This window comes from Leptodactylus fuscus, chromosome 2 (assembly GCF_031893055.1).
Source record: "Leptodactylus fuscus isolate aLepFus1 chromosome 2, aLepFus1.hap2, whole genome shotgun sequence".
Taxonomy (NCBI): domain Eukaryota; kingdom Metazoa; phylum Chordata; class Amphibia; order Anura; family Leptodactylidae; genus Leptodactylus; species Leptodactylus fuscus.
Genome location: NC_134266.1, coordinates 281,832,461 through 281,852,590, shown reverse-complemented (window position 1 = coordinate 281,852,590; position 20,130 = coordinate 281,832,461). Strand labels below are relative to the sequence as shown.

The window sequence follows — 20,130 nt, the reverse complement described above, 5'->3', positions numbered from 1 at the left end:
GTATGTCCCGATTTCAACTCAGATCTGCGTCCAGAGGATACAGATCTGAGTTGAACACATACGCAGCTGAAGCAAGGAGCTGACACAGATCAGCTCCTTGCTTCGCCGCTGAACGCCACCTATTGGCTTGTAGACGCGATGTGATGACGTCACATCGCGTCTACAACTGTGTGCCAGTGAGAGAGAGAGGCGCGCAGAGTGCAGCGGGGGAACGAAGGAGAAGGTAAGTGTAATGTGGAGGTGGAACGTGAAACTGGGGGCAGATGAAGGAGAGGACGGCATGACACTGGGGGCAGAGATCTGGGGGCAGAGATGGAGAGGACACAAATCTAGGGACAGAGATGGGGGACATGAATCTGGGGACAGAGATGGAGGGGACACGAATCTGGGGACAGAGATGGGGGACATGAATCTGGGGGCAGAGATGGAGGGGACATGAATCTGGGGACAGAGATGGAGAGGATATGAATCTGGGGGCAGATATGGAGAGGACATGAATCTGGGGGCAGAGATGGAGGGGACATGAATCTGGGGACAGAGATGGAGGGGACATGAATCTGGGGGCAGAGATGGGGGACATGAATCTGGGGGCAGAGATGGAGGGGACATGAATCTGGGGGCAGAGATGGAGGGGACATGAATCTGGGGGCAGAGATGGGGGGACAGGAATCTGGGGGCAGAGATGGAGGGACAGGAATCTGGGGGCAGAGATGGGGGGACAGGAATCTGGGGGCAGAGATGGGGGGACAGGAATCTGGGGGCAGAGATGGGGGGACAGGAATCTGGGGGCAGAGATGGGGGGACAGGAATCTGGGGGCAGAGATGGGAGGGACATGAATCTGGGGCAGAGATGGGGGGACATGAATCTGGGGGCAGAGATGGGGGGACATGAATCTGGGGGCAGAGATGGGGGGACATGAATCTGGGGGCAGAGATGGGGGGACATGAATCTGGGGGCAGAGATGGAGAGGACGGCATGACACTGGGGGCAGAGATGTGGGGACATGAATCTGGGGGAAGAGATGGGGAGACATGAATCTGGGGACAAAGATGAAACTATGTTAGAGGGCTGCGCCATGGCAAATTTAGCTCCACCCACTTCTACGTTGACTCCGCCCATTCCCAATCATCTTTCCATGTGCCCTCACACAGTATAATCCTCCTACAGTCACCCGTACATTACATGTCCCCACATTATAATGTTCCCTTCCAACTGTCCCACAGTATTAGGTCCCTCTCCTGGTGCCCCAGTGTAAACTGGTGGAAACTAGAGGGGACATGAAACTGGGGCAGCTGGAGGGGGACATTAAACAGTGGGGGTAGTTGGAGGGGGGCAATAAATTGACAGCTGGAACATGGACATGAAACTGAGCGCAACTAGAGAGGGGCATTAAAATCAGGAAGCTGGAAGCAGACATTAAAACCGTAGGGGTAGCTGGAGGGTGACATTAAACTGGGGGCAACTAGAGGCAGACAGGTCCCCCTCCACCTACCTCCATGGTTTAATGCCCCCTCCAGTTGTCCCCATTTTAATGTCCCCCCAGTTTAAGTGCCGTCTTCATCTACCCCCAGTTTCATGTCCCCCCCTCCATCTCTGCCCCTAGGTTACTGAGACACAGACAGACACACACACACACTGCCCCCTGCAGCTTACATTCCCCAGTACCTTTTTACACACACTCACATGTCTCCATCTTCCTGCACTGTCCTGCCGGCACTAAAACACGCCCCCTAGACACGCCCCTCTTCCTAGTCTAGCTGTGCGGGCCGGACTGAATCAGTCAGAGGGCCGGATATGGCCCGGGGGCGGGGCTTTGCCCAGGTCTGCTCTAGGACCCAGGAGCTCAGTGATCACATGACCACCAGGCCAGGAGGAAGCAGTAAGATGGCGGCTACCATTGCTGTATACACAGCGCTCACTAAGTATAAGGGCTAGTTCACACGTGGGCAAAGGGGAGTTTTTTGACAGCGGATTTCGCTTCAAAATCAGCCCCTTTACAATGGAGCCCTATGTGAACAGCTAGCTTTTTTTTTCCGCTAGCTTTTTTTTCCACTAGCTTTTTTTTTCTGCTAGTTATTTTTCAGCTAGCAGAAAAAAGAAGCGACATGACCTTTCTTCAGGCGTTTTCCGCCTGAAGAAAGCAATAGAAGTGAATGGGAGGCAAAAACAGCGCAGGTTTTTTTCAGCGCGGTTTTTTGCAAAAAACCGCTAGCTGTTTTTTGCAAAAAACCGCTAGCGGTTTTTTTAGCCCATTCACTTCTATGGGAGGGGAAAACAGCCTGGCTTTTTTTGGAAGCGGTTTTTACAAAAAAAAGCTCCAAAAAAAGCCTGGCAATGTCAAAAAAAAGCTTCCTAATTAGGAAGCGGTTTTTTTCAGGACCAAAATAAGCCAGGAGGTTTTTACGTGTGAACTAGCCCTAAGGAGATAGAGGAGGCCGGATAGTAATAACCTGTAATAACCTGTCCCGGCCTTCTCTTGTCAGTGACAGACGCCCCCTCCCCCACTCCTGCAGCTGCACCATCTTGGAGACGTAAATAAGTTGATATAGTCAGTGGACAGTTGGTAAGTGCTTAAAGGGGTGATAAGGACATAAAAACAAAGTCCTACTAGTGCTACAGACAGGTGAATAAATGTCCCTGATACCTTTAGCAGTGAGTCCAGCGTTCCCTCCGCTCTCCGGCCGCTCCGCGCAGGCTCTGCAGTGATTTCCATCTGTTACTTCCTGTTCTGGACTTCCTCCAGGGCTGCACTACAACTCCCAGGATTCATTGGGCTGCTCTCTCAGCTGTAACTCAGGCCCCTCCCTCTTGCCCACTTACGTTAGGGTCACACTAGCGCCATGGTCTCCGTCATTCAGGTCTTCCGGGGGATCTGCACAATAGAGAGCCGGACTGCTAAATTCCCCGCTACACAGAGACCCCATTTGTCCATCATTTCAGAAGCAGTGTGAACAATGTCCTCTGTGCAGAACTTTTTTCTCTGCTGATTTTTAGCAATTTCTGCAAAACCGACACAGACGTGACCCCCGCCTTACCCCCCACTCCACCTCCCTGTGTCCTTAGCTAGTCTGCACATTACACCCTCGGCAGCCATCTTTAGACTCCTTGTTCTCTCGCCTACAGCAGGTCTGTGGATCACTCGCTCAGGACAAGTTGGATCGGCGGCCAGGACAGATCTACTCCAGTCCTGCTCCTCCTCCCTGTGGACACAACATGGAGAGAACCTATTTTATACTCTTATTTGTTTCTGCATTTCTTACTGAATATTTCCTTCCAGTGCTTTCTATGTTTCCATACCACTCCCTCCTCTATAGGGATGTGTCTGTGTATATGTATAGTTATCTCCCCATATATATATACACGTATATGGCGGATATCAGCAGATCTCAGGCCAGTGCTTGCAGTGAGGTTCCGGCTCTTGTCTCTTAGCATGGCCAGCTGTGGGGACATTGCTGCGATCCAGGGGTTCAGTAATATTTGGCATCTTTAGTTGTTGTGAAGCTAAAGCTCTCAGCTTGTAAACTTGTTCTGCTGTTTGTAAAACTCTCCTAGAAGTGAAATCTGCCTGCTGGGAGTTGTAGTGTCACAGCGGATGTAATGGCAAAGGTTTCTGCCCCCCATTATATCTGATGGCCCGGCTGGTTCTCAGGTCACCATCTCCAGAATACGCCCTTTCCTCACCAGAGATACATTACAGACACTTATTGTCTCTCTGATTCATTCTCGCCTTGACTACTGTAACTCCTTACTAATCCGTCTTCCCCTCACTAAACTCTCCCCTCTACAATCTATTCTGAATGCAGCGGCCAGGCTCATCTATCAGGCTAGACGCTACAGCGAGGCCTCCGGTCTGTGCCGGTCACTACAGCGAGGCCTCCAGTCTGTGCCGGTCACTACAGCGAGGCCTCCGGTCTGTGCCGGTCACTACAGCGAGGCCTCCGGTCTGTGTCGGTCACTACAGCGAGGCCTCCGGTCTGTGCCGGTCACTACAGCGAGGCCTCCGGTCTGTGCCGGTCACTACAGCGAGGCCTCCGGTCTGTGTCGGTCACTACAGCGAGGCCTCCGGTCTGTGCCGGTCACTACAGCGAGGCCTCCGGTCTGTGCCGGTCACTACAGCGAGGCCTCCGGTCTGTGCCGGTCACTACAGCGAGGCCTCCGGTCTGTGCCGGTCACTACAGCGAGGCCTCCGGTCTGTGCCGGTCACTACAGCGAGGCCTCCGGTCTGTGCCGGTCACTACAGCGAGGCCTCCGGTCTGTGCCGGTCACTACAGCGAGGCCTCCGGTCTGTGCCGGTCACTACAGCGAGGCCTCCGGTCTGTGCCGGTCACTACAGCGAGGCCTCCGGTCTGTGCCGGTCACTACAGCGAGGCCTCCGGTCTGTGCCGGTCACTACAGCGAGGCCTCCGGTCTGTGCCGGTCACTACAGCGAGGCCTCCGGTCTGTGCCGGTCACTACAGCGAGGCCTCCGGTCTGTGCCGGTCACTACAGCGAGGCCTCCGGTCTGTGCCGGTCACTACAGCGAGGCCTCCGGTCTGTGCCGGTCACTACAGCGAGGCCTCCGGTCTGTGCCGGTCACTACAGCGAGGCCTCCGGTCTGTGCCGGTCACTACAGCGAGGCCTCCGGTCTGTGCCGGTCACTACAGCGAGGCCTCCGGTCTGTGCCGGTCACTACAGCGAGGCCTCCGGTCTGTGCCGGTCACTACAGCGAGGCCTCCGGTCTGTGCCGGTCACTACAGCGAGGCCTCCGGTCTGTGCCGGTCCATTTCCTCCCTCATCACTATCACTCAATGACCTAACACTTACATCCTCTATTATCAGAACCACCCACGCTCGTATACAAGACTTCTCCCGAGTGGCTAACGCCCAGAAACGCGTAGGCAACTGCTACACCATGTAGGTCTGGGTTTTTTTTGTTTTGGTTTTTTTTTCACTTCCTACACTGGTTATCTTGGGATCTTCTGGACACTTTTCCAATAATTAAAAGTTAAGTTTTATACAATTTGTGTTGGATTTTATGCAAATGTTTTTAGTTGATCTTTTGGTTGCCTTGACCAGGAGGTTGTTTCTCCGTGCACAGAGTCTTCTCTCCCTCTCATGATCCATATGATTGCATGAAGCTTGGGCTGTGGATTGCTTTTGCTCTTTCTACACATAAGCAATGCCGCCCCTGCTACCTCTTGTGTCACCCCCTCTATCTCATAGATTGTAAGCTCTTGTGAGCAGGGCCCTCAGTCCCATTGTGTGAAGTGACTCTTTCTTTGTCTTTTTATCTTTTTGGCTGTATATGAATCCTACAAATTGTACAGCGCTGTGGAATATGTTGGCGCTATATAAAGAAAATGTATTATTATTAATCTGCCGCAGATTATTCCCTGTAGACTTATTAGTCTTGTTTTCTTTGGGGCCATGAAAAACAAGATTTACTGGAATTCTATTCAATAAGTGCTGACTACAATGTGACACTGACGTCTGGTGTTTGTATTGGGATGTACCACAAGCATTGATGTCTGTCCTGGTAGCCAAGGAGGTGGATATAGGCCGTGCTGAAATCTACCCCAGCCCATAGCTCATGTCAGTAATCTGGTGTAAATGATGGTAAATGTTATAAAGGTATCTACATATTTGGTGTCCCCATAATCGCAGCGACATCATCATAAAGGGAAAACATTATTTATGTCACATGGTAAATGGTGAAATTGTTGTTACATTTAATAAAAGTTCATCAATAAATTCCATCTATCCTGAAATGTTACTACTAAAAAATACAACCCGCACAAAAAACTAAGCCCTCATACAGCGACATTAATGGAAAGCCGCTCAGTCCTAAAGGTCCAAACTAGAGGTGTCCTGCAGGTTATAGACTGATGGCTCATGTATCGGGGGGTCATCAATATCAGATCAGCGGGGTCTGACTCCTCACACAGCCAGGAGGATAAAATAATGCCGCTGTAAAAGAGTCAAGATTTCTAGTTCTAGTTTCTTCTGGATCTGAATTGAGCAGTTCATGTAAGAAAACCTCCGAGTGTATCTGAAGGAAAGCAATTCTGTAAAGAAGAGACGATGAAGATTCCTGGAAGGCGACTCTGGGTGTAGTAATGGCTGGTAAATATACTTTATATCAGGGTCACATAGTTCATGATACCCATGTACAGAAATACCGCAGTGACATCTTACTGGTTACACTTTACTGGGGAATTGTTCTTGTTTTGTGACTTCTCTCATGTCTCTTAAGACTACTTTGTTGGCTAAAACATTTCCCACATTCTGAGCATGAATATGGCTTCTCTCCTGTGTGAGTTCTTTCATGCATCTTAAGACTACTTTGATGTCTAAAACATTGCTTACATTCTGTGCAAGAAAAAGGCTTCTCTCCTGTGTGACTTCTCTCATGTGTCTTAAGAGTACTTTGTAGGCTAAAACATTTCCCACATTCTGAACATGAATATGGCTTCTCTCCTGTGTGAATTTTCTCATGACCTGCAAGACTTGATTTGTCTGTAAAACATTTCCCACATTCAGAACATGAATATGGCTTCTCTCCTGTGTGAATTTTCTCATGACGTGCAAGACTTGATTTGTCTGCAAAACATTTCCCACATTCAGAACATGAATATGGCTTTTCACCTGTGTGAGTTCTTTTATGTATGCTAAGATGACTTTGATTGCGAAAACGTTTCTCACATTTTGAGCATGAAAATGGCTTCTCTCCTGTGTGAACTCTTAGATGATTCACAAGATATCTTTTGAACATAAAACATTTCCCACATTCTGAGCAAGAAAAATACTTTTCTCCTATGTGAACTTTCAGATGATATGCAAGATTAGATTTTCTGTTAAAACATTTTCCACATTCTACACATGAAAATGGCTTCTCTTGTTTGTGAAGTCTTTGATGCCCCACAAGAAGTGATTGTTGAGTAAAACATTTCCCACATTCAGAACATGAATATGGCTTCTCTCCTGTGTGAATTCTAAGATGTCTGTTGAGACTACTTATATCTGTAAAACATTTCTCACATTCTGAGCATGAGAATGGCTTCTCTCCTGTGTGGGTTCTTATATGATCTACAAGTCGTGCTTTTTTGCTAAAATGTTTCCCACATTCAGGACATGGAAATGTTTTTTCATCTCTGTCAGTTCCCTCATGTATGGAAGGATTAGGTTTCATGTCTGAGTTCATGGTTCAGAACCAGAAAAGATTTCCCCAGTCTACGTCCAGGTCTTCTTGTACCAATCTGTGATGATCTTCTCCTTTATATTCGGGGGGTGTCTATGGAGCCGCTCATCCAGTCACCGCCTGCAAAATGAAACAGAATTATCACATGTATATAGGATAGGTATCTCTTGTTGCAAAATCCCTTTAACCTCTTCCTGTCCATTTTTGACTCTTCGCCTTCCAAACCCCATAACCTTATTAGTTTTCTGTTCACAGAGCCATATGAGGGGTTAATGTTTGAGGGACAGATTGTACGTTGTAATGTTTCCATTTACTATTCTATGCGATGTACTGGGAAGATGGAAAAAATATTGAATGGGTGGAATTGGAGAAAAACTGAGTTTATTCGATATTCTTATTGACTTTGTATTTACGTGTTTGTTTTTTGGGGAAAAAACCCGCAATTTCTGGAGCCGCCATATTCTGACACTGGTAACTATTTTCTATCTCCATGATGTATAGGGCGTCTGTTTGTGGGGTGAGTTGTACTTTTTAGTTCCGCCATCTTGGATAATGTCTATTACTGTCATCACTTTTTATACAAATTTCTATTGGAGACAAAAGAGCAAACAAATGTATTCACTGCCTGGGAGGAATATCTGTATAAGTTTGTACACCGGTATTATCAGACACAGGGATGACTAATGTTATGTGTGTAACTTTTATATGTGTTCCAGGGACAAGGGGGTGATTTTGATTTTTAAGATTTTTGGAATTATTTTTTACATCTTTTTTTGTTTTTCCAACAATATTATTTGGGGGGGGGGGGGGGGAGTCACGATTTTCCCTGTAACTGGGGCTGGTACCTGAGGAGGAATGCCGCCTCCTGTCCATAACTGAAGAGGGATCATTGTCCTCCAGGACCCAGCAGCTCTTACAGTCTCGGGTCCCCGGCATATCACGTGACCGCCGGGTCAGAGAGGAGTCACATCATGGCGGCTCCCATAGCTGTGTATACAGTACTCATTGAGCGCGGTGTATACAGAGATGGGGATGTGAGGACGGTAATAACCAGTCTCTGCCTTCTCTACAGGAGCTCCGGATGTAGTCACAGCCGACTCCCCAGATCTGCAGCTACTAAACACTACAAGGTCGTACGGGTATATAGTCTATGGGCGCTCCTGAACTGGTTAATGGAGTTACATTTTTCATTAATTTCCTGCACCAAAATAACAAAAATGTAAAAAGAAATAAACGTATTGGATATTTCCTTGTCTCATAAGATCGAAAACAAAAATATGTAAATTGCTGTTTTCATGTTAAAGGGGCGGCCACTTTATAGGTAACAGTCTGTAATGTGCAGCACAAAGAGAAATAATAAACTTACTGAGACTTTCACTTTCATTTCTACTTCTGTCTATTTTTGAAGCCACGCCCCCACTGACCTGGCTCCGCCTGCTCCCTGACACTCCTCCTCTGAGCACTGAGCTGGTGACATGGAGGGACATGTGACACAGTATGACCATGTGACGTGTGCGCCTGCTCCGCTCTCCTGCCTGGTCTATCACTAATGCTATACTCAGCAAGGACCTTCTGACACAGTCACAGTCAGGGCTGGTTCACATCTGCGTTTGGTAATCCATTAGAGGAGTCTGCATGGGGCCCCACCGAATGGAATACTGAACGCAGTGACAAGCGGAGAGCTTATGAGAGCACATGGACTCCGTAGACTATAATGGGGTCCTTGTGCTTTCTGCTCGGTCTCCGCACATAACATGCGAATAGAAAAGTACTTCACAATCTACTTTTCGGTTTGCAGGACTCGTATGGACACCGCGCAGAAAACACACGCACCCCATTATAGTCTATGGGATCCGTGTGCTCTCATAAGCACTCTGCTTGTCAGTGTGTTCGGTATTCTGTTTGGAGGGTCCCCATGCAGACTCCCCGAACGGATTACCAAACGCAGACGTGAACCAGGGGTCACATGACATTCTCTGGTCAGGTTACTGGGGAGGCTGTCTCTGCTTGTAGGAAGGTTCTTGCACATGTAATAAAGTTGTATTCCCTGCAGTGGAAGAACATAAGGACATATGATGTGTCTGGTGTACTATGTGGTGGGGGAAAGATTTGGGGTGCATTGTGTACTATGGGGGAGAGATGTAGGGTGCATGGTGTACTGTGGGGGGGAGATGTGAGGGGGCACGTGGAGAGCTGGGGGGTGCTTGTGTGTGCTCTATGTGTATTGGGATAAATATAACAGTCCGTGGAGTCTCATCTTCCTCTTGTTTGGTGACAGCTGGACACGTATTTGGCAGCGATCTCCACAGTGGCCTCTTCTTCTCCCAGTAGGATGTAGAGTTTCCTCTTCTCCCAGTCTGGGATGTGGGCAGAGAGTCTTTGGTAGTAGACGGCCCTCACAGCTGAGTATTTGGTGCAGTGTAGCAGGAAGTGGGTCTGGTCTTCTAGGACCCCCTGGTCACAGTGCTGGCACAGTCTCTTCTCCCGTGGCTTGTACGTCTGTCTGTATCGCCCCGTCTCTATCTCTAGGTTGTGGGCGCTCAGTCTGTACCGGCTCAGGGTCTGTCTGTGCTTGGGGTGGCGTATTCTCTCCAGGTAGGTGGCCATGGTGTAGTCCCTTTGTAGGGATTGGTACACGGTGAGTTTCTTGGAGTTATTTCGTTTCTCCATTCTTCAATGTACCGCTCTCTGTGGTCACCTTTATTTCGGCCTTGGTTATCATCTGTTGGTGTTTTTGGTTTGGTGGTTGGCTGTTGTTTGGTTGGTGAGTGTCTGGTTTGCTCAGGTGGCTTAGCCAGGCTTGGTGGAGAAGAAGAGGCCACTGTGGAGATCGCTGCCCAATACGTGTCCAGCTGTCACCAAACAAGAGGAAGATGAGACTCCATGGACTGTTATACCCCAAACCACCCACCCCACCCCCCCATACCCACCACTCACCCACCCCAATCCAACCCCCTCCACACACACACACACACTTTACTAGCTGTGGCAATGCCAAATATCTATTCGGACGTGCCAATAAAGCTTTTTTGATTTGATTTGATATCTTTCTGCCATAGGCAGTCGCTGGGTGCAGAGAGAGGAGGAACATGTGATATACAATATATGAGTATAATCAAATAGTATTAGGAATCCAAAAAGTTATTAAACTTTTCCATTGGTTAAAATCATTATTCTGCCAATTTGGTTTTTTCTAGATTTTATCTATTTTTTTTCTCTGCAGATATGTCCTATATGGAAATCTGCAGCAGATCAATCAGTGATAGTGAGTCATCAATCTTTCCTTATAGCCAATAGAAGGCATGGAGTGTCTAACTCCTCCTGTAGTAAACCACGTAACATGGTGAGACTAATAACAATGCACCATCATAGTGATAGAAGTTATAACTTACCTTAAGCGTGGGTTTTTTAGTATTTTCAAGTATAATCCAGATGTTACTAGGCGCGGCTCTTACTGCGAATACATGTCTGTTAGTGCGGTCAGTTGATTGACAGCAACTCATGGTGTCCTGTTTGTGTAAGTGACATGAGCTGAGATAAGGTGACAGCCGCACTGGAAGATGCGGGTGATATAAGAGAAGATACAGATCGCTCTGCAGTATACGTGCTGGAACCTGACAAATAAGAAAGGTTTATTCGGGTCATTGTGTGATAAATAGATTAGTGATGGGGGGGAAATCTAATGTATCTATAGCCAGGACTGTATTATACATTATGTATTCTTAGATGTACGGGGACACATAGAGCGTTTTTTTTTTTTTTTTGCAGGGCCAGATGTACTTTTTAGTTTATACCATTTTGGGGAATGTCTATTGCTTAGACCAGCTTTTATTTAAATCAGAGGCAAAACGGTGAAAAAACCCGGCGGTTAGCACTTTTCATTTTGACGTTCGCCGTAGAGGAAAACTATTAGTAGACCGGGCATTTTCGGACACAGGGATACCTAATTTGTACAGTGTTGGCCAAAAGTATTGGCCCCCCTGCAGTCCTGTTAGATAATCCTCAGTGTCCCCCAGATAATGATTACAAGCACAGACTCTTTGGTAATATCTTCATTTATCTTGATTGCAATGAAAAAACACAAAAGAGAATGAAAAAAAAGTCACATCATTGATCATTTTACACAAAACTCCAAAACTGGTGCGGACAGAAGTATTGGCGCCCTCAGCCTAATACTTGGTCGCACAACCTTTAGACACAATAACTGTGCACAACCGCTTCCGCTAACCAGCAATGAGTTTCTTACAAGGCTCTGCTGGAATCTTAGACCATTCTTCTTTGGCAAACTGCTCGCGGTCCCCCCTGAGATGTGAAGGGGGCCTTCTCCAAACTGCCACCAAGAGATCTCCCCTCCCCCACAGGTGTTCTATGGGATTCAGGGCTGGACTCATTGCTGCCACTTTACAAGTCTCCAGGGCTTTCTCTCACCACCATTTTCTAGTGCTGACCTGAAGTGTGTTTTGGGTCATTGTCCTGCTAGAAGAGCCCTGACCTCTGAGGGAGACCCGGCTTTCTCACACTGGGCCCTACATGATGCTGCACAATGTGTTGGTCGTCTTCAGACTTCATAATGCCATGCACACGGTCAAGCAGTCCAGTGCCAGAGGCAGCAAAGCAACCCCAAACCATCAGGGACCTCCGCCATGTCTGACTGTAGGGGGCGTTTTCTTCTCTTTTTTCCTGTAATCTCTATGTTGATGCCTTTTCCTACTTTTGTCTCATCTGACCAGAGAACATTCTTCCAGAACGGTTTTGGCTTTCTCAGGTAAGTTTTGGCAAACTCCAGCTTGGCTTCTGTCTGTGGGTAAGAAGTGGGGTCTTCCTGGGTCTCCTCCCATACAGTCCCTTCTCATTCAGACGCTGACACTGGATAGTACGGGGTGACACTGTTGTACCCTCGGACTGCAGGGCAGCTTGGACTTGTTTGGATGTTAGTCGAGGTTCTTTATCCGCCATCCGCACAATCTTGCGGTGAAATCTCTCGTCAATGTTTCTTTTCCGTCCACATCTAGGGAGGTTAGCCACAGGGCCATGGGCTTTACACTTCTTACTGACACTGCGCACGGTAGACACAGGAACATTCAGGGCTTTGGAGATGGACTTGTAGCCTTGAGATTGCTCCGGCTTCCTCACAATTTTGCTGCTCAAGTCCTCAGACAGTTCTTTGGTGTTCTTTCTTTTCTCCATGCTCAATGTGGTCACACAAGGACACAGGACAGAGGTGGAGTCAACTTTAATCCATTTCAATTGGCTGCAAGTGTGATTTAGTTATTGCCACCACCTGTTAGGTGCCTTAGATAAGTAACAGGTGCTGTTAATTATACAAATTAGAGAAGCATCACATGATTTTTCAAACAGTGCCAATACTTTTGTCCACCCCCTTTTTTATGTTTGCTGTGGAATTATATCCAATTTTGCTTTTTGACAAGAGGAGCGGAATAGCAGCATCACTCCTGCCGCTACTGGTTTCCTGCAGGACAGGAGTGTATCGATGTTGCGGGCCCCTGCACCTGTGCCGGCGTCTAACCCTCCCCGGCATCCGCCTTTCTATTACAGCGGATGCTGGGTCTGTATTGGCGGCCACTCATAGCAACCGGGCTTCCGCCACCTGCCACATTCCGACTATAAGACGCACCTTTATTTTCCCAAAATATACGGTACTTACTAGTAGAATACCCGCGGCTTCGCTCGTGGAAAATATGATAAATTGTTGGCTATGCTGGCTAAAGTAAAATTTTCAGTGTCACACTGTCATTGACATTTGCAGAGTGATACAGAATCTTTTTTCCACTGAAACATCCCTCCTAACTTTTGAAGAACGTTTATGTTGACTCCGCCCATTCTCATTCATTTTTCATGTGCCCTCACACAGTATAATCCTCCTACAGTCACCTGTAAATTATCTGCCCCCCCCCTTCATATCTGCCCGAGATTCATGTGCCCCTCTCCATCTCAGGATACAGTATCACACAGGATAGGATTAGATACACAGCTCAGTATACAGTATCACACAGGATGGGATTAGATACACAGCTCAGTATACAGTATCACACAGGATAGGATTAGATACACAGCTCAGTATACAGTATCACCCAGGATAGGATTAGATACACAGCTCAGTATACAGTATCACACAGGATAGGATTAGATACACAGCTCAGCAGTCAGTATCACATAGTATAGTGATAGGGAAACCAATACGTTCATATATATTCCCTATATGTGTATACATTCTGTCAATAACTTAAGATTGTAACATGCATCTCCAGGTCAGCTTGACACATATTCCATATTAATCAGAATATTTGCAGACATAATGCCGCACCCCATAATAAACAGAGTAATAAAGTGGCTGGAATAAAGTGATAAGATGGTTATTAAAATAGACTTTGTTATGCCACGCGGTAAGGTGACTAAAACATACCCTACGTAATGCGCACTGAGTTACCCTCATCATCCGATGTCAGAACAGTTAGAATATTCATGATTAGGGATGGGATATTCTTGTAATACTCATGTATAGAAATTGCTGAATCCTAACGGGTAATGATTACTCAATGACACACCCATATACGCCTACCAAGTTAATGATTACTCTATAATACACCCTGTATGTACACCCACTTCTTTGGGTATAAGAAGAGATGATTTGTTCAATAAAGTATGCTTTAGCCCAGATTCATCTTGTTTTTGTGATGATTGCATCATTGACGCTTCGGAGTGTGACGTAATTTGGAATCCATCCAATATACCTATTGGTCTGACTTGAGGACCACCTTGACAATAGGATGAGATACACAGCTCAGTATACAGTATCACACAGTATAGGATTAGATACACGGCTCAGTATACAGTATCACACAGGATAGGATTAGATACACAGCTCAGTATACAGTATCACACGGGATAGGATTAGATACACAGCTCAGTATACAGTATCACACAGGATAGGATTAGATACACAGCTCAGTATACAGTATCACACGGGATAGGATTAGATACAGCTCAGTATACAGTATCACACAGTATAAGATTAGATACACAGCTCAGTATACGGTATCACACAGGATAGGATTAGATACACAGCTCAGTATACAGTATCACACAGGATAGGATTAGATACACAGCTCAGTATACAGTATCACACAGGATAGGATTAGATACAGCTCAATATACAGTATCACACAGGATAGGATTAGATACACAGCTCAGTATACGGTATCACACAGGATAGGATTAGATACACAGCTCAGTATACAGTATCACACAGGATAGGATTAGATACACAGCTCAGTATACAGTATCACACAGGATAGGATTAGATACACAGCTCAGTATACAGTATCACACAGGATAGGATTAGATACACAGCTCAGTATACAGTATCACACAGGATAGGATTAGATACACAGCTCAGTATACAGTATCACACAGGAGAGGATTAGATACACAGCTCAGTATACAGTATCACACAGTATAGGATTAGATACACAGCTCAGTATACGGTATCACACAGGATAGGATTAGATACACAGCTCAGTATACAGTATCACACAGGATAGGATTAGATACACAGCTCAGTATACAGCATCACACAGGATAGGATTAGATACAGCTCAGTATACAGTATCACACAGGAGAGGATTAGATACACAGCTCAGTATACAGTATCACACAGGATAGGATTAGATACACAGCTCAGTATACAGTATCACACGGGATAGGATTAGATACACAGCTCAGTATACACTATCACACAGGATAGGATTAGATACAGCTCAGTATACAGTATCACACGGGATAGGATTAGATACACAGCTCAGTATACAGTATCACACGGGATAGGATTAGATACAGCTCAGTATACGGTATCACACAGTATAGGATTAGATACACAGCTCAGTATACGGTATCACACAGTATAGGATTAGATACACAGCTCAGTATACGGTATCACACAGGATAGGATTAGATACACAGCTCAGTATACAGTATCACACAGGATAGGATTAGATACACAGCTCAGTATACAGTATCACACAGGATAGGATTAGATACACAGCTCAGTATACAGTATCACACAGGATAGGATTAGATACACAGCTCAGTATACAGTATCACACAGGAGAGGATTAGATACACAGCTCAGTATACAGTATCACACAGTATAGGATTAGATACACAGCTCAGTATACGGTATCACACAGGATAGGATTAGATACACAGCTCAGTATACAGCATCACACAGGATAGGATTAGATACAGCTCAGTATACAGTATCACACGGGATAGGATTAGATACACGGCTCAGTATACAGTATCACACGGGAGAGGATTAGATACACGGCTCAGTATACAGTATCACACAGGATAGGATTAGATACACGGCTCAGTATACAGTATCACACAGGATAGGATTAGATACACGGCTCAGTATACAGTATCACACAGGATAGGATTAGATACACGGCTCAGTATACAGTATCACACAGGATAGGATTAGATACACGGCTCAGTATACAGTATCACACAGGATAGGATTAGATACACGGCTCAGTATACATTATCACACAGGATAGGATTAGATACACGGCTCAGTATACAGTATCACACAGGATAGGATTAGATACACGGCTCAGTATACAGTATCACACAGGATAGGATTAGATACACGGCTCAGTATACAGTATCACACAGGATAGGATTAGATACACGGCTCAGTATACAGTATCACACAGGATAGGATTAGATACACGGCTCAGTATACAGTATCACACAGGATAGGATTAGATACACGGCTCAGTATACAGTATCACACAGGATAGGATTAGATACACGGCTCAGTATACAGTATCACACAGGATAGGATTAGATACACAGCTCAGTATACAGTATCACACAGGATAGGATTAGATACACAACTCAGTATACAGTATCACACAGGATAGGATTAGATACACAGCTCAGTATACAGTATCACACAGGATAGGATTAGATACAGCAGCTCAGTATACAGTATCACACAGGATAGGATTAGATACACAGCTCAGTATACAGTATCACCCAGGATAGGATTAGATACACAGCTCAGTATACAGTATCACACAGGATAGGATTAGATACAGCTCAGTATACAGTATCACACAGGATAGGATTAGATACAGCTCAGTATACAGTATCACACAGGATAGGATTAGATACACCGCTCAGTATACAGTATCACACAGGATAGGATTAGATACACAGCTCAGTATACAGTATCACACAGGATAGGATTAGATACAGCTCAGTATACAGTATCACACAGGATAGGATTAGATACAAAGCTCAGTATACAGTATCACACAGGATAGGATTAGATACAGCTCAGTATACAGTATCACACAGGATAGGATTAGATACACAGCTCAGTATACAGTATCACACAGGATAGGATTAGATACAGCAGCTCAGTATACAGTATCACACAGGATAGGATTAGATACACGGCTCAGTATACAGTATCACACAGGATAGGATTAGATACAGCTCAGTATACAGTATCACACAGGATAGGATTAGATACACAGCTCAGTATACAGTATCACACAGGATAGGATTAGATACAGCTCAGTATACAGTATCACACAGGGTAGGATTAGATACAGCTCAGTATACAGTATCACACAGGATAGGATTAGATACAGCTCAGTATACAGTATCACACAGGATAGGATTAGATACACGGCTCAGTATACAGTATCACACAGGATAGGATTAGATACACAGCTCAGTATACAGTATCACACAGGATAGGATTAGATACACAGCTCAGTATACAGTATCACACAGGATAGGATTAGATACACAGCTCAGTATACAGTATCACACAGGATAGGATTAGATACACAGCTCAGTATACAGCATCACACAGGATAGGATTAGATACACAGCTCAGTATACAGTATCACACAGGATAGGATTAGATACACAGCTCAGTATACAGTATCACACGGGATAGGATTAGATACACAGCTCAGTATACACTATCACACAGGATAGGATTAGATACAGCTCAGTATACAGTATCACACAGGATAGGATTAGATACACAGCTCAGTATACAGTATCACACAGGATAGGATTAGATACACAGCTCAGTATACAGTATCACACGGGATAGGATTAGATACACAGCTCAGTATACAGTATCACACAGGATAGGATTAGATACAGCTCAGTATACAGTATCACACAGGATAGGATTAGATACACGGCTCAGTATACAGTATCACACAGGATAGGATTAGATACACGGCTCAGTATACAGTATCACACAGGATAGGATTAGATACACGGCTCAGTATACAGTATCACACAGGATAGGATTAGATACACGGCTCAGTATACAGTATCACACAGGATAGGATTAGATACACGGCTCAGTATACAGTATCACACAGGATAGGATTAGATACACGGCTCAGTATACATTATCACACAGGATAGGATTAGATACACGGCTCAGTATACAGTATCACACAGGATAGGATTAGATACACGGCTCAGTATACAGTATCACACAGGATAGGATTAGATACACGGCTCAGTATACAGTATCACACAGGATAGGATTAGATACACGGCTCAGTATACAGTATCACACAGGATAGGATTAGATACACGGCTCAGTATACAGTATCACACAGGATAGGATTAGATACACGGCTCAGTATACAGTATCACACAGGATAGGATTAGATACACGGCTCAGTATACAGTATCACACAGGATAGGATTAGATACACAGCTCAGTATACAGTATCACACAGGATAGGATTAGATACACAACTCAGTATACAGTATCACACAGGATAGGATTAGATACACAGCTCAGTATACAGTATCACACAGGATAGGATTAGATACAGCTCAGTATACAGTATCACACAGGATAGGATTAGATACAAAGCTCAGTATACAGTATCACACAGGATAGGATTAGATACAGCTCAGTATACAGTATCACACAGGATAGGATTAGATACACAGCTCAGTATACAGTATCACACAGGATAGGATTAGATACAGCAGCTCAGTATACAGTATCACACAGGATAGGATTAGATACACGGCTCAGTATACAGTATCACACAGGATAGGATTAGATACAGCTCAGTATACAGTATCACACAGGATAGGATTAGATACACAGCTCAGTATACAGTATCACACAGGATAGGATTAGATACAGCTCAGTATACAGTATCACACAGGGTAGGATTAGATACAGCTCAGTATACAGTATCACACAGGATAGGATTAGATACACAGCTCAGTATACAGTATCACACAGGATAGGATTAGATACACAGCTCAGTATACAGTATCACACATGATAGGATTAGATACAGCTCAGTATACAGTATCACACAGGATAGGATTAGATACAGCTCAGTATACAGTATCACACAGGATAGGATTAGATACAGCTCAGTATACAGTATCACACAGGATAGGATTAGATACACGGCTCAGTATACAGTATCACACAGGATAGGATTAGATACACAGCTCAGTATACAGTATCACACAGGATAGGATTAGATACACAGCTCAGTATACAGTATCACACAGGATAGGATTAGATACACAGCTCAGTATACAGTATCACACAGGATAGGATTAGATACACAGCTCAGTATACAGTATCACACAGGATAGGATTAGATACACAGCTCAGTATACAGTATCACACAGGATAGGATTAGATACAGCTCAGTATACAGTATCACACAGGGTAGGATTAGATACAGCTCAGTATACAGTATCACACAGGATAGGATTAGATACACAGCTCAGTATACAGTATCACACAGGATAGGATTAGATACACAGCTCAGTATACAGTATCACACATGATAGGATTAGATACAGCTCAGTATACAGTATCACACAGGATAGGATTAGATACAGCTCAGTATACAGTATCACACAGGATAGGATTAGATACAGCTCAGTATACAGTATCACACAGGATAGGATTAGATACACGGCTCAGTATACAGTATCACACAGGATAGGATTAGATACACAGCTCAGTATACAGTATCACACAGGATAGGATTAGATACACAGCTCAGTATACAGTATCACACAGGATAGGATTAGATACACAGCTCAGTATACAGTATCACACAGGATAGGATTAGATACACAGCTCAGTATACAGTATCACACAGGATAGGATTAGATACACAGCTCAGTGTACAGTATCACACAGGATGGGATTAGATACACAGCTCAGTATACAGTATCACACAGGATAGGATTAGATACACAGCTCAGTATACAGTATCACACAGGATAATATAAGTTCAGCTTTTCCTTGAGTTTAATGAATATTCCAATTGTCTCATGAATAAGGAATTATGTGTAATAACTGTATATATATATATGCGACCACCCCGGGAGAACTGTGCAGGAGGCTGGACTGTCACGGTGACCTTATAGGCACCAGAACTCCCAGGAGAGGTGCACAGGGTAATAGGCAGAGTCAGTTAGATGTGACGCCAGTTGGAGTATTGAGACACCCGCTGGTCCCTGGGCTGAGATGGTGATGTGGGTGCCAGTGCTCTACTCCAACAAAGAGCTTTAGCCCAGGGCTTAGCTGTAAGGAAGGCAATGTCCAGGCCAGGATCAGTAGAAGTATTCACTGCTTTATTGTAACAGGCATCTGCTGGTCACTTGTCCTGTAGCAGTGAGCTGTGGCACAGGGGCTTGTAGCTGGCTGACACCTTCCCATGTATTAGCAGAGAGTCTTAGATGTCTGCAGATCCAGCTTCTGGTATACTGCAGGGGCTCAGTTACCTTGTAGAGGTCGGTGCAGGCTGCCAGGGTTATAGCTCTGCTTAGCCTGATATAAGCCTGTCCTCTTACTGATGGTGATGCAGGGCTCTGTCACACAGCTTCT

General features: G+C 45.1%; 1 protein-coding gene across 1 annotated transcript in view; it reads right to left on the bottom strand.

The window, feature by feature from the left end:
- The window catches only part of LOC142196121 (uncharacterized), a 530,658-nt gene that overhangs the window by 367,845 nt on the left and 142,683 nt on the right, over window positions 1-20,130 (bottom strand). Inside the window, 1 exon segment of the mRNA XM_075266346.1 lies at window positions 6,215-7,078. Coding sequence (XP_075122447.1) covers window positions 6,215-7,078 — 864 coding nt within the window.